The 15,073-nt window shown below is 40.8% G+C and overlaps 1 protein-coding gene across 2 annotated transcripts in view; it reads left to right on the forward strand.

Moving 5' to 3' along the window:
• fam20a (FAM20A golgi associated secretory pathway pseudokinase) overlaps nt 1–15,073 on the forward strand; it is a 24,829-nt gene continuing 9,756 nt past the window's right edge. For both annotated transcript variants that reach the window (XM_034193353.1, XM_034193352.1), the window contains exons 1-5: nt 1–573; nt 3,386–3,579; nt 8,373–8,423; nt 11,819–11,897; nt 13,381–13,473. In XM_034193353.1, coding sequence (XP_034049244.1) covers nt 203–573; nt 3,386–3,579; nt 8,373–8,423; nt 11,819–11,897; nt 13,381–13,473 — 788 coding nt within the window. In that variant the 5' untranslated portion in view covers nt 1–202. The remainder of the gene's footprint in view (nt 574–3,385; nt 3,580–8,372; nt 8,424–11,818; nt 11,898–13,380; nt 13,474–15,073) is intronic.

The following is a 15,073-nucleotide window of genomic DNA, read 5'->3' on the forward strand; positions in this document are numbered from 1 at the left end:
AGGAGGAGAAGTGAAGCTGGAGGAACAGAGTAAAACAGAGTGAGAGAGCTAGAGACCTGGACCAACCTCTGACAACTTACATCTCGCCTGGATGTGCGGGAGACTGGAAGTGATGCCTCGCATGCACGCCACTCAGCTGGACCTTCTCTAGCTCTTGGCTTCTCTTCACTTCCCACACCGTCCTCCTGCTCTCGCCGCGATCATGAGGAGAGGTCGTCTCATCTTATCCGCGTTCCTGATGGTCATCTTCTCCGCCGACTTCTACTTCATCCTCCTGCCGAAGCTGTCGAGGATGACACGAGGATCGAGAGATGTTTGCTCTTGCAGCCTCAACGACAACCTCAGCCTTCCCAATCAGGGGGGTCTGGCCACCCCGCCGCTCTCCAGCTGGATTTCTGTTCCACCCCTGGACGGGGTCAAAACCAACCACAGGTACGAGGGCTCGAAGCTGGAGAGGCTGTTTGCTCATCCTCTGTATAACATCCATACCACTGCGCTGGAGCCGGACGAGACGCTGCTGCAGATGAAGCAGCTGATGGAGTATTACAGTCGAAAGGTGGCACACTGGGATAGGTCAGTTCTTTTTTGTTGTTGTTTTTTTTACATGTAATTCTAAGAAACACCTTTAATTTGTGTTTATTTTGTGCACATCACCTTTTCTTTTGCAGTACTTGAAGCGTACATGATATTTCCACACATTTGCCTGTTACTCAACTTTATTGTGAAAGATGAGTGTGTTTGCTTTTGGTAGCCTGGAGCGTGTTGAGTGGTGCATGTGGTCACGGGGTGGCGGGGGTCACTGACATTTCGACTGATGTCCTCACAAATCCAGCTGTTGCACATGCACGCATGTGTGCACGCACGCAGTCTTGCTACATGCGCATCAGTGCAAAGTGGTTTCCTCAAACCTCCTGTGAAGCGTGAGGGCATCGTAAAAGTCCAGCGTTGAGTGGGCTGCGGCACAAAAACGCACAAACATGTCGTCGTGTGGAATTTGCGTCAGGAATGCCTGCTTGACAGCAAACAAGGATTTAAAGCTGCTAAACCCGCTGTTAATCTGCATGTCATGTAGATGATTTGGCTCGTGAGGCAGTCTGTCTATCAAAGCGCAGCACACACCCTCAGAGAAATACAATTTTGGGCTCTTATGGTGGAAAATAAGTTGGGGGGAAAGAGAAGCTGAGCAGCAAACTCGCCTCATTTGTGTGTTTCGCTCGCTTTATATTGGTCTCTCTCTCTCTCTCTCTCTCGTTCTGTCTCGCTCCCTGTGTTGCATTATAAATGTGCACATAATAACAGCTTGCAAAAGCTTGCAGCAGCCTCTTAGTGTTGTAACGAAAAAGAAATAAAATGCGCATTTTGACACTGATTTTTTTTTTAAGTTAGTTATTATAGCATCATTACTGAGTTATTACTGCAAACTTGATAACAGTAACTAGTATGGACCAATATGTGCAAATATGACAGGAGAGATTGACCTTTGACCCTGCAGGGGCCAACCACACACACACACACACAAGACTTCAATTATATAGTGCCTTCCAATCAAGTCCATATGTATTTGGACGGCGACCTCCATCACAATGAAGTAGAAATGACACAATCGAAATGTGTGCGCTTGTAGTATCAACTTCTGAATTTAATTGGGCAGCGCAGTCTCGTTTGAGGGTGGGGCTAAAGGGTTAAAATATGACACAATAATCCTACATCCGGGGACAGTCCTCGTATGTCCCCATCAGAAACACACCACTTTCTCTGAGTTTTTGGGCAAATTACACGCAAACAAAGTGAAAATACAAAGAAAAAGTGACGATGCGGTGCAAAAGTGGGCATGTGTTGCGGTTTGTTTATGACATGTCGAGACGGTTTTGCAGGCAAGAGAACGTAGCTACTCTGGTTAGCTATGTAGGCTAACACTTACGGACACAACCTCCCCCATTCGCCTCGTCTTCCCTTCTCCACTGGGAACTGAAAAAACTGCACTTTTCGTGACTGCTTCGGTGATTGTAGCTGAAAACAAAACATTACACCGTTTGTTCGTGTGGAGTGAGGCTGTGTTTGTGTTGCGCAATGGCAGGATGTCCCCGGAAGTGGTCAAATCCCGCAATATCACGCAGGGGTTCAAAGGAGACTGCACCGCCCCATTCAAGGAAGGCTTAACAAAAATATCACATTAACAATTTAGGGATTACAACCATTTTTGTACACATTCCCTCTATTTTCAGAGCCCATAATTGATAGGACAAAGTAAATACAAGGATTATTTTAACTAGGAAGCATCACTTTTTCTTTAGACAAGTCAGAGGATGAATACATGAACATTTCCAAGTCACTGAATGCATCCTGGACTTCATATACACTGGAAAAAGAGAATACTTGAACCAACTTTAAAAAAGTGTTACAAATTGTAACAACCTGAATGAATTAAGTTGTTTGAACCTAGGTTTGTAAGTCAGAGTTGATTTACCTTTCAAACTTAAGTTCAAACAACTTAATTAATTCAGGTTTTTACAAATTGTAACACTTTTTTTAGTTGGTTCAAACATTCTCTTTTTTCAGTGTATATCAATAATTAAATACGAAGAATATGGTACTGAATGGTAACTCTGCTTGGCGTAGCCAGTTCTCAAAAACTGAGTGGCTGCACAAGAAGGAAACTGGTGAGGGAAGCCACCAAGACACCCATGACACCTCTGAAGAAGTAACAGGTTTCTGCAGCTGTGACACAAGAAACCATGGATTTGTGCATCTTTTGTTTGTTGCATCATCAGTTATACAGCTTCATCGTGGAGTGAAACAGAAAAGGATTTTCTTAAAAGAAAACATGAAAATTGAGCAACAGTTTCCCGTTTAGGTTTGATCTGTTTGCTTGCAGGAAAAAAATCCTTCTCTGTCCACGTCCACCACAAAGCTGCGACTGGTCGTGCGACGAGACGACGGCGCTCGCCAGCTGTCCTGATTACCCTGCTCTCAGTTTAACATGTAGCGATGACTGATTTGTATTTATAGTCCTCTTGGAGTTTGTTTGGATCGGGAGATGACTGCCTCAGCTGGTGCGGTTATAGCTCTGGTGATGTGGTGTTCCTCACCACAGCCACATCTGATTTGGTCTCGCATTTTTCTGGCCGGTGCTTCAAGAATAGTAAAGGAGAGGGAAAGGGATGAGAGGACTCCACTTTAGCCCAAATAATGTTGGAACTGGTTTGGATGCTGGAAAAAGTGGCAAGCAGACAGAAAAGAAAAAAAAACTTCATTTATTGTCAGACTTGACATTTGCTGTGTTCCTCCAGTTAGTATTCTTGATGAGAAGAGTCAGAAGAACAAAGACTGTAGTGCCACAGAGGAGATGTTTGACTGAACGTCTGGTTGACCTCTCATTCTCCAGGCACATAAAGTACTATAACGAGGCAGCAGCCGCCTCCAACATCAGCATAATCCAACACGAAGCCATCTTTGACCCGAGATCTAGCTGGTTGAAGTTCCACGTGGGAATAAACCGCTATGCTCTGTACGATCGCAACAACCCAGCTATCCCAGAACTCCTCCAAGACATGCAGACCATGAAGATCATCAGTGCAGGTGATGGATGGATGATCTGCATATGTTCTTGTCAAAGACTTACTAATAACTTTGTGACTTCATGTCATATTTATCACAAGGGGCACCGCCAGGGATTTTGGGCGCCATTAAAAGAAATCTTACTGCCCCCGCCATATTATTTTGTTACTATGCCTTCTACCCTTTTAAATTAATTTTATTAGTGGCCTCAACTTTATCTAAAGTCTGGGTCTTTTAGTGATGCTTAGGGCTAGTGGACGGCGATCACCTTAGTATTTCTTTTGTTTTTCTTGTTGCTTAATGCTGACAAATTATACTGTATTTGATGTCTTTCTGCTGCCTGATTCTGCTTTTTTCTCTCTGTTTGAGGTGCGGCTCCATCCAGAGATGGGAGTGGGTGTCTTCTTCTGCAGGCCTCCTGTCCTCTACACCAGCATGGACTCCCAAAATTTCCTATATATTCGTTTTGTCAATTGTGTCTGTAGAATGACCCAAGCAGAGTGTCACCCGCTTTGAGTCTGGTCTGCTTGAGGTTTCTTCCTCAAATCATCAAAGGGAGTTTTTCCTTACCACTGTGTGCTTGTTCTAGGGGTTGGTAAGGTTAGACCTTACTCATGTGAAATGGCGATCACCTTAGTATTTCTTTTGTTTTTCTTGTTGCGTAATGCTGACAAATTATACTGTATTTGATGTCTTTCTGCTGCCTGATTCTGCTTTTTTCTCTGTTTGAGGTGCAGCTCCATCCAGAGATGGGAGTGGGTGTCTTCTTCTGCAGGCCTCCTGTCGTCTACACCAGCATGGACTCCCAAAATTTCCTGTATATTCGTTTTGTCAATTGTCTGTAGAATGACCCAAGCAGAGTGTCACCCCCTTTGAGCCTGGTCTGCTTGAGGTTTCTTCCTCAAATCATCAAAGGGAGTTTTTCTTTACCACTGTGTGCTTGTTCTAGGGGTTGGTAAGGTTAGACCTTAATCATGTGAAGCGCCTTGAGGCAATTCTGTTGTGATTTGACGTTATATAAATGAAATAAATTGAAATTTAATTGAATTGTCAGTATTATAATTGTATTAGGGGTCTCTCTCTGGGCACCTGTCAATGCCCTTAGAATCCTTCTCCTTATTCTCCCCTTTTCGGCACCCTTGTTTATCACCACCAATAAACATCCAGTAAGAAAGTAGATGCTGCTACTTGTCTCCTTGCACGTGAATCTAATTCTCCTTAATTTCTCCAATTTGCTTTTACTGAATTCCACCAAAAGCAGTGATTCTTAAACTCTGTCTTCAGGCCTCCCTAATTAACAATTAACATAAGCGTAAACTTTCTGATGACAACTAATAAACTGAGTTAATGATGTCTTTCGGGAATGCTTTTGTCACAATTTTAAATACATTTTCTATAGCATCTCTTAAAACTGATGACACTGGCGTTATTAGCTCCTTAAAGGGACACTCCTTAAATGTTCAAGTGCAGAACAGGTCAGAACCTAGTTTCCAAAATGAATTTTAAATGTGTGTGCATCTGTCAACCTTGCCCGTGTCTTTATGTTTCTTGGCTTGTATTCAGTCTTCTGTCCTTTCTGTGTAAACATTTCTGTGTTATTTTGTTCACGCGCCTTTTTGTATTCGGTGTGTGTCTCCTCCCTGGTTTGTCGTTTATATGGGTCCCTGTGGTGGGTGTCCTCTGTCTATGTCTGAGGTCTGTCCCTCTATCATCTTTGTGGTTAGTCCTCGTCTTCTATCCTCTGTCCCAGTCTTTATGGGTTCTGTCATTAGGTCTCGTCCTGTGGGTTTTCATGTGTAGTTCCGTTGATACTGTGTTTACTTTGTAGTTCCATGTTGGTTTTCTGCTTTTATTTCTGGATGTAGTTTTGGTTATTGTTTCTTGTTATGTTTGCGTTCACCTTCTTTGTGTTAGTCTCCATGCCGGTTTTTCCACTGTTGCACTTTGTTCTCTTTTTGAGTTCTATGGATTATACACTCAACAAAAATATAAACGCAACACTTTTGGTTTTTCTCCCATTTTGTATGAGATGAACTCAAAGATCTAAAACTTTTTCCACATACACAATATCACCATTTCCCTCAAATATTGTTCACAAACCAGTCTAAATCTGTGATAGTGAGCACTTCTCCTTTGCTGAGATAATCCATCCCACCTCACAGGTGTGCCATATCAAGATGCTGATTAGACACCATGATTAGTGCACAGGTGTGACTTAGACTGCCCACAATAAAAGGCCACTCTGACAGGTGCAGTTTTATCACACAGCACAATGCCACAGATGTCGCAAGATTTGAGGGAGCGTGCAATTGGCATGCTGAAAGCAGGAATGTCAACCAGAGCTGTTGCTTGTGTCTTGAATGTTCATTTCCCTACCATAAGCCGTCTCCAAAGGCGTTTCAGAGAATTTGGCAGTACATCCAACCAGCCTCACAACCGCAGACCACGTGTAACCACACCAGCCCAGGACCTCCACATCCAGCATGTTCACCTCCAAGATCGTCTGAGACCAGCCACTCGGACAGCTGCTGAAACAATCGGTTTGCATAACCAAAGAATTTCTGCACAAACTGTCAGAAACCGTCTCAGGGAAGCTCATCTGCATGCTCGTCGTCCTCATCATAACCGACTTGAGTGGGCAAATGCTCACATTCGCTGGCGTTTGGCACGTTGGAGAGGTGTTCTCTTCACGGATGAATCCCGGTTCACACTGTCCAGGGCAGATGGCAGACAGCGTGTGTGGCGTCGTGTGGGTGAGCGGTTTTCTGATGTCAATGTTGTGGATCGAGTGGCCCATGGTGGCGGTGGGGTTATGGTATGGGCAGGCGTCTGTTATGGATGAAGAACACAGGTGCATTTTATTGATGGCATTTTGAATGCACAGAGATACCGTGACGAGATCCTGAGGCCCATTGTTGTGCCATACATCCAAGAACATCACCTCATGTTGCAGCAGGATAATGCACGGCCCCATGTTGCAAGATCTGTACACAATTCTTGGAAGCTGAAAATGTCCCAGTTCTTGCATGGCCGGCATACTCACCGGACATGTCACCCATTGAGCATGTTTGGGATGCTCTGGACCGGCGTATACGACAGCGTGTACCAGTTCCTGCCAATATCCAGCAACTTCGCACAGCCATTGAAGAGGAGTGGACCAACATTCCACAGGCCACAATTGACAACCTGATCAACTCTATGCGAAGGAGATGTGTTGCACTGCATGAGGCAAATGGTGGTCACAGCAGATACTGACTGGTATCCCCCCCCAATAAAACCAAAACTGCACCTTTCAGAGTGGCCTTTTTTATGTGGATAGTCTAAGGCACACCTGTGCACCTAATCATGGTGTCTAATCAGCATCTTGATATGGCACACCTGTGAGGTGGGATGGATTATCTTAGCAAAGGAGAAGTGCTCACTATCACAGATTTAGACTGGTTTGTGAACAATATTTGAGGGAAATGGTGATATTGTGTATGTGGGAAAAAGTTTTAGATCTTTGAGTTCATCTCATACAAAATGGGAGCAAACCAAAAGTGTTGCGTTTATATTTTTGTTGAGTGTATTTATGTAGTTTTTGGATCCGTCTTTTGGTTTTGTGATTTTTCTTCTTCTTAGGTTATGTTTTGTTTCTACTTTACTATAGAGGTTTAATTTCTGATCACCTTTATTGTTCTCACTTGACCTTTGACCCTGTCACACACATATCCTCCATTTGTTCATCAGTTTGAGTTGGTATTAAGTAGCACCTGTTTCTTTGTTCTTTTGTGCATTCCTTTACGTTCATACACTTTGCTCATGTGCTCACAATTGGTCTCCATTGCTCCCGCCTGCGTTTTGTGAAGTACCCTGAGAGGGATTGTCACATTTTTTTGTGTTTGTTTATTCCTGGTATACTCCATGGCTGGATTCCTTCATCAAGTGTTTTGTTTGGACTTTTTACCCTTGTTCTTTCATGTCATTTGTTTTGGACAGTTTGTCATTAAATCACACCTTGGTTTTGCATTTACCACCTGACTCATGCTTGCCTGCGTTTTGGGATCTATTTTGCCTTTGCTAAAACACAACAGAAGAAACCAGCAGGCAGTTCCTCGCACATTAATAAACTTAAGACCATTTGTTCAAAGTTGAACTTATTATTTAACTGTTATCAACTGTTATCAAGCAGTTGGATTTCATGAATGAAGCATGGGATTTGGTGGAGGCAAACGTGTGGATTTTGGACTTGTTCCCGGATTTATATTCTTTGGATGATTTGTTTAACAGGCTTCCCAACTGGGTGTGGATTCCTGAAAACTATGTATCAGCACAAGTAATAAGCCTTCTTTGTTCTGACACTCTTGGAATTCAACCGTCCACTCCACCCAATACCAAACCCCCCACAACTACCACACACATCCTGGATCTGTCACCTGGCATACCAGAGATGACAGCCACACCCACCATGCCTGACATAACTTCTATGTACGTATAAAGAGTTCATTCTAAGCTCATGAAAATGTATAGATTCATAGTTGCAGGTAATTACACACAAATGAACACATGCTTATGAACACTATATTCAATTTCTGCTAATAAACACCCCTGAATCCTACACAGTGTAAAGTATCTTTAAAGTATCTTTAATTTCATAACCAGTGACCATTAAGCAGCTACGTAATCATCTGGAAACAGCTGCTGTTAATGATCCGCAGATGACTACTTCACCACGTGTGGAAATCTATGTGGTGATGAATTATTAATGTTAAAAAGCTTCTTGTGTAACACCTTTAATGTGAGTTTATGAGCTAACAATCATTTGCCTTGTGCAGATTACACTCAAGACGAAAAGGCCCTCAAAGGAGAATGTGATTGTTCCAAAGGTACGTTCAACGCCTACTGATGTCTGTGTTTTTCTTTATCTTCTACATTTTGTTCTAACAGTTTCTAGCATTCCCTTCTTGATTCCCTTCTCTGTGGTGATTGGTGGTGAACAGACGGTCAAAGTGAGGATTTATAAAAATTTCTCCTTATTTGTAAGACTGCTGCTCAATGGCAAAAAATAACATAAAAAAAATAGCCATTTGTTTGTATTCAAAGGAGGTGTTGGTAATTAAATGTTTAAAGTCCGCGTGCTCGGAGGGGAGCCGGTATTTCCAGTCGTCACGCAACATACCGTCTGCCACAAACTCTGTCATCTCAACCCCGCAAGCAAAGCTGCAAATGAATGGAGGGATAACTGAGAATTATTATTATTATTATTATTACCAGTAAAACCTGATGTACTGTGCTATTTTTCAGCAAAGATTACTACTGCACCAATAAAGTGACTGTAATTGTAACTGTAATTATGACAGCAGCTGGCTGTGAGTACTACAACAGGTTTCATTTAATCAAACAGCAACAATACAGCCTTTGAATTAGTGGGATGAATTATGGCTATACCTGGAAAAAAAATGGAATCTTGATACAGTATGTTAAAGACAGATATAGAGTTGGTCCTAAGAAAAACTGAGAGTCTCCAAGATTTTTAGCAGAATTATTAAAAAATTGATTGAGTATTCAACAACCTTGGTGAGAAGGTTGGGTCTTATTTCACATGGAAATCATTACATTTTGGAGCTGATTGCAAAAGAAATAAATACATTTTAACTTACAAGCCGTAGTATATTAATACAACTTATCTTCATGAGAAAGCACAAAAGTATTTGGTCTATAATGGAACAGGTTATGTTATATATGGGGGCAGATCCAGGTCAAGAGGTGGTGCCAAGATATTTTTTCTTTTATGAAACTGCACAATAGGCCATCTTTTGAAAGAGAAATTAAAAAAAAAAAAAAAAATCTGGTAAAATGTCGTGTGTGGTTTGAAACATTTCATGTTGTCTCTGTATAAATTGATAGAGTTGTGAATTATAAGTAAAATTACATTTTTTACAATAACGATACAGATGTATATGTTGTTCTAAGTTGTATAGTTTTTAACACATACACACACACATATATATATACATGCACGCTTTAGGGCTATACCAGAGCGCACAAAAAGCTATACCAGCACCGCAGAGAGGGTGCCAGTGGACCTCAGTCTGCAGTTCATCTCCACCTTAAAGACACTAACCACACGTCTGAGGACAAGGAAGTTAAAATCTTAGCCAGAGAGAAGAAATGGTTTGAGAGAGGGGTGAAGGAGGCATTCTATGTGAAACAGTTGAAACCCAGCCTTAACCGGGGAGGGGGTCTGAGACACGCTTTATCCCCTGTTTACAATGTGGTACTCAGATCAAAGCAGTTTCAGTCTTTTGTTCATGGTAATGAGTCATTCACGTCATCAGGAGAGGCGTCAGTCCCTTCATTAGGAGGGACAGCTACCCTGTCATTAGGAGGGTGCTAACTAGAGCACAATAGGTGCTAATTAAAACAATCGTTTAATCACTAGCCAATAGCAGTCTGCCTCTCGGTAGGAGGTGTCTGGTTAGGTTTAAGACTCCAGCTTTTGTGGCTTCTTTGTTCTTCTCGACAAGGGTCAGACAGAAGTCAGACTACCAGAACAAGAATTTTAGCTGAGGAAGCTTCTGCGATGTGAAGCAAAACGTCCTCGCGTCAAGCAACCCAGTCCAGCCAAAGATTCAAGCTTCTCTACTATGCGCGCTTTAGGCATATTTAATGCATCTACAGTATAATCTTCAGATAAAGTTTTTTGTTGGTTAATGTGAATATGTGGTATTTGCTTCCTTAATGAAATTTTGTGGCCCTGTGAAAGACTGGCATCCTGTCCAGGGTATACGCCGCCTCACGCCCTGTGGCTGCAGGGCTATAGGCTCCTGCCCTGCCCCCTGTAATTCTTAACTCGAGTAAGCGGGTATAGAAAATGGATGAATGGATGGATGAAATTTTGTTAGCTTGAACCTTTCAAATTTGATTTAATATTGACCCTGGGTAAAAGTAAATATTAAAAAAAATTTTAAATACTACATTTTTTCTGAGCATGTCAAGCTCAACAATTCAAATGCTGAATACGCAAAATAAAATGTATGCTATAACCTCCAAAACAATAAGAAATGATACAATAAAATACCTTTTACCGATTTGATGAGCCTCTGATGGATATTGTATTGTTTTACAGGTTACAACATACATGGACATTACAGTTTATACTTGTATATTCGGCATTTTTAATTACCGTATCCTGAAGTCCTTTATATGTTGTAATGCTGTTTTTTTGTGTCTGACTGGGATTGGTTCAATATTGATGAAAAGGACTGGAATGGATATTGGCAAGCGGTAATCCGATCCGACTCTTGTTGTTGGCTATTTATTCCTGTCTGGGAGAATATTTGACTGGCTTTTTTAGATGGTTAGGCTTGCAAAATGCTTCCATACAAATGCCTTTATTAACAGATAAGTTACACTTCCAATCAAAACTTTGGATACCCTTTCGACTGGTGTATTTTAACATAGGAGAAACTATTGGCAGGTACGTACTGGAGGTCCCAGTATTGGTACTGTATCAGACATGGTGTTGTGCCTTCCCTCTTTTTGTTTGATCAAATGTCTGGAATGCCTATAACCTTTGCACTGGGTTGTATCTTCTAAAAATTGTGAGGTATTTTTACCACTGAACTGTTATAGAAAATATTTTGAAATATTTTGCTGCAAACTTGACATTCTGTGCTTTTACTTTTGCACTGTAAACTGGACAACACAAACATGCACTGGAAAGAAGAAAAGCACCACAACAGTCTAACATTTAACCACAAGCAGTACGTCTTTGTCATTATTTCACAATCCAAAAGGCAACGTCACGCTACAAAGTACTTCTGCACCCATATGATCCCCTTTGATTCGTTTCTAAAACAGTATTGAATATAAAGTATGAATAGGCGGCGTTTGGTAGCGTACAGGACGTGGTTAGTCTGGCCCACTGCTGTGACATAACATTCAGCCAGACAGACAGAACGGAATGCAAGTCGCTGTGAGAGCAAAGCTTGTGCTGTGTGGCCAAACTCTACTTTACTTCATCACTGGAGCAGACAGATCTTTAGAAAAAATGCCAAAGTTTGAACAAGCCTCGGGGCTTTAAGCTGCAAAATAAATACGTACTCAGTTACCAGATGATTTGTGTTTACTTTTGCCAAACCTGTTTGACTTTTACCCCTTTAAACCGTTTGTACAAGTAGCAAAATTCATTGCTGTAGAACTTGAAGTATAGTCTCACAAAAGGGACAAACCTTTTGTTTTTGTATGTAATATTGGTTGTCTGGCTTTGTGTCTCCAGTGGTGAAGCCCAGTGGACATCACCTCAAACTGGCTCTGAAGATGAAGAACTTGGCCAAGGCCATGTTCAAACCTATGAGGTGAGGGCTTAATCTCGCTTTTGATGAACCAACAAACTGTATCATTTAGTCTTCTCCAAATACAAATGGAAACCATTTCCTCTAATGTTAGCTTTGTGTCTTCACAAACTGAAGACACAGGCGAGACTAGATTAGATTAGACAGAACTTTATTGATCCCTTGGGAAAACTTCCTCGGGGAAATTGAGGTTCCAGCAGCATTGTATAGCAGCACACAGGGTAAGAAGCACACAGAAAGTGAAAGTAAAAAAAGAAAAACAGTTTGCAACTATAAATATAAATACCATACATACTGATTTACTGACTAAGTAAAAGAGGGTGTAGGATGCAGTCATCTGGTGCAATCAATCCAATCTACAGTTGTACCTAGAACAGCAGGCCATCTAGGTAATTTATACCATGCCAAATCACAACATAATTTATTCCAAAGTGCTACACATCTGCATGGTTAAAACCTTGCCTACAATGGTAAAAGGAGAAACCCCTTCAGAAGTTTTTTGGATGGCAGGAAGAACTCTCAAGCAGATCAGACTCAGTGGGTTGACCATCTGGTTTGGCCACACTAACATGTAAACAAAAGCAAAATCAACAACCAACTTTTTAAAACTGTCCCTAATGAGTAAGCATTAATAATGTTAGAATTTCAAGTCTTACCAAGACATAGAATATTAAATTGTTAAAGAAGCAGATGTGCATGAAACTGTTGGGCACAGTCTTAAGGAATGGGTTGCCCCAACTTGGCTATAGCTACCACCCTGGGATGGCAAGGCACCTTGAGTGGTACCAAAAACCTGCTTGACACATGAACTAAGAGAAACACAAACCGGAAGGCCTACAATGATTTTGCTCACATGCATTATGGGAAATAACAAAACACCAAATGGTAGTATCTGGATAATGAAACTAGTTAGCTAAGTGAGTGATGCCTCGGTTAATAAATTAACAGTTTTGTACCAGGAATATATTTGTAGAATATCCAGTATTGTATTACACCTGACTGCAACCTATTTTGATCTGCTCTTAAAACGGTTTGTACTTGGATAAGGCTGAATTTCTTTATTTTTTAAACAATTACATGACATATGTTTAAGTTATATGATAGCTTCCATTTTGAAGAATGCTTATTACTTCAATCAAGATGATGTCCAAGCCTGTCTTATTCAGACGTATGATTACCAGTTAATATAGGATTGATATTTTGCAAAAACAAATATATATATATATATATATATATATATATATATATATATATATATATATATATATATATATATATATATATATATATATATCTTCCATTGTTCTGTTACTAAACTGCTAAACGAAACTATTTGTTTCATAAAAGTGTTAGAATATTATATAGTTATTAAATTTCACTTTTTCACGCCAAGCCACTTTTTTTGTGAATCTAAATACATTTTACTGATTATCCCAGCATAGTTTAATAGTTAAAAAATATTCTTTTCCCACTGTATGTGTGTCAGGCAACAAAGGGACGAAGAGACATCAGAAGACGTCTTCTACTTTGTTGACTACCAGAGACACAATGCAGAAATTGCTGCTTTTCACCTGGACAGGTGTGGCACCCTTCCTCATAATCACCCTCACTTAATTGTTACTGCAGTTTTGCAATCAGCCATGTTGTATTCAATGTATTTTTAAACAATCTTCTTAATATATGGAACAGTTGTGCTTGTGGGGAAGCAGGGCAGCTGGATAGGACTTAGATGACCAATATCTAGACTCAGGTTCAACTCAATTCAATTTATTTATAAAGAGCCTGATTACAACATAAGTTACCCCAACGAGTAAGTTCTTGATTCCAGGTGTGGGGTTCAGACCACCTTTCTGTGCCCTTGGAAAAGACACATCATCTGCATTATTTCAGTCAACCCAGGTCTAAATGGGTACAGACCTTGGTTGGGGTACTAACCCATGACGGATTGGCAGACTGGCATCCCATCCAGGAAGATAGCTGCCACCGTAAGTTAGCATGGAAAGGCATTGTAATAACTGGGCTTATCTGGCTAGTAGCTAGCTAGGTGGCTAGCTGATCTGATATGCACTGTGAAAACAAAACTCCAATTACTGTACTTGTTTTTAAGAAATGTACCAACTGGCCTCCACAGGTATTGCAACATTTTTCAGTGTATAATAAGTACACACCTCTTCAAGTAATTGCCCTTGAGCTGAGGTGAAGAGATTCAATGTGAATTGTAATCATGTGAGCGAGACCCTGTCATTTGGAAGCCACACACAATGATAAGTCCTCGTGTCACAATCTGTGACAGCAAGCAGCAGAAACGCCACGTCAGCCGTGACTGTTGTCGCCAAAACAACCACTATGGTCACATTCAGTCAGCCATTATATCGTCTATATACCCGGAATTGCTAACAAATATCTCTACCTCTCCTAAGAAGGTGATTTTTACCTCCCACTTTTTTGCTTCTTTTTTTTTATATTCTTAGCTTACCAAAATTTATGATGTGATTTGCCACAGAGTAGAATTGAAACAAATTATACATCAAAATGTCCAGAAGGTCCTGTAGAATAACATGTTAAAAGTTGCCAAAAAAAATCCAAGTGATGGAATGTTCCTACATTGGAAAAATCAAAAATGATCAACACATTACAAAGAAAAATACATTACCTCTCACATTTCTACTTATAAAAAGCTGATATTTTAACAATAGAAACCATATGTGGATTTGCACTGGTATACGGCCATTTTTTATTTCCAGGAAATTTGAACAAGCACAACCCCCTGGATGCATGCATCCACTCTAATCTATATATTAAAAGCCAAATGGCCTCTGTGTACATGTGTGTAGCTTCGATCACAGACAAACTGGGGAGAGCTGACATGTCCCATTTGGTATACTAATGTATTTATAGGTCAAGGATGAACAGTGCAAAAACAAAAAGTTGGTAGGACTAATATTTTTGGAGAAATTGGTAATATTGGGTAACAACAGCGAACAATGGACATTGATAATTAAATTCTGGACTCATGCCATTCCAGCAGGGGGCAGTAAATCATCTATATATTAAAAGCCAAGTGGCCTCTGTGTGTTTGTGTAACTTCCATCACGGAGAAACTGGGGAGAGCTGATATTCGCCGTTTGGTATGTTTACGTATATTGGGTCAAGGATGAACACCGCAAAAACGCAAAGTT

The sequence above is a fragment of the Thalassophryne amazonica genome, chromosome 18, assembly GCF_902500255.1.
Source record: "Thalassophryne amazonica chromosome 18, fThaAma1.1, whole genome shotgun sequence".
Taxonomy (NCBI): domain Eukaryota; kingdom Metazoa; phylum Chordata; class Actinopteri; order Batrachoidiformes; family Batrachoididae; genus Thalassophryne; species Thalassophryne amazonica.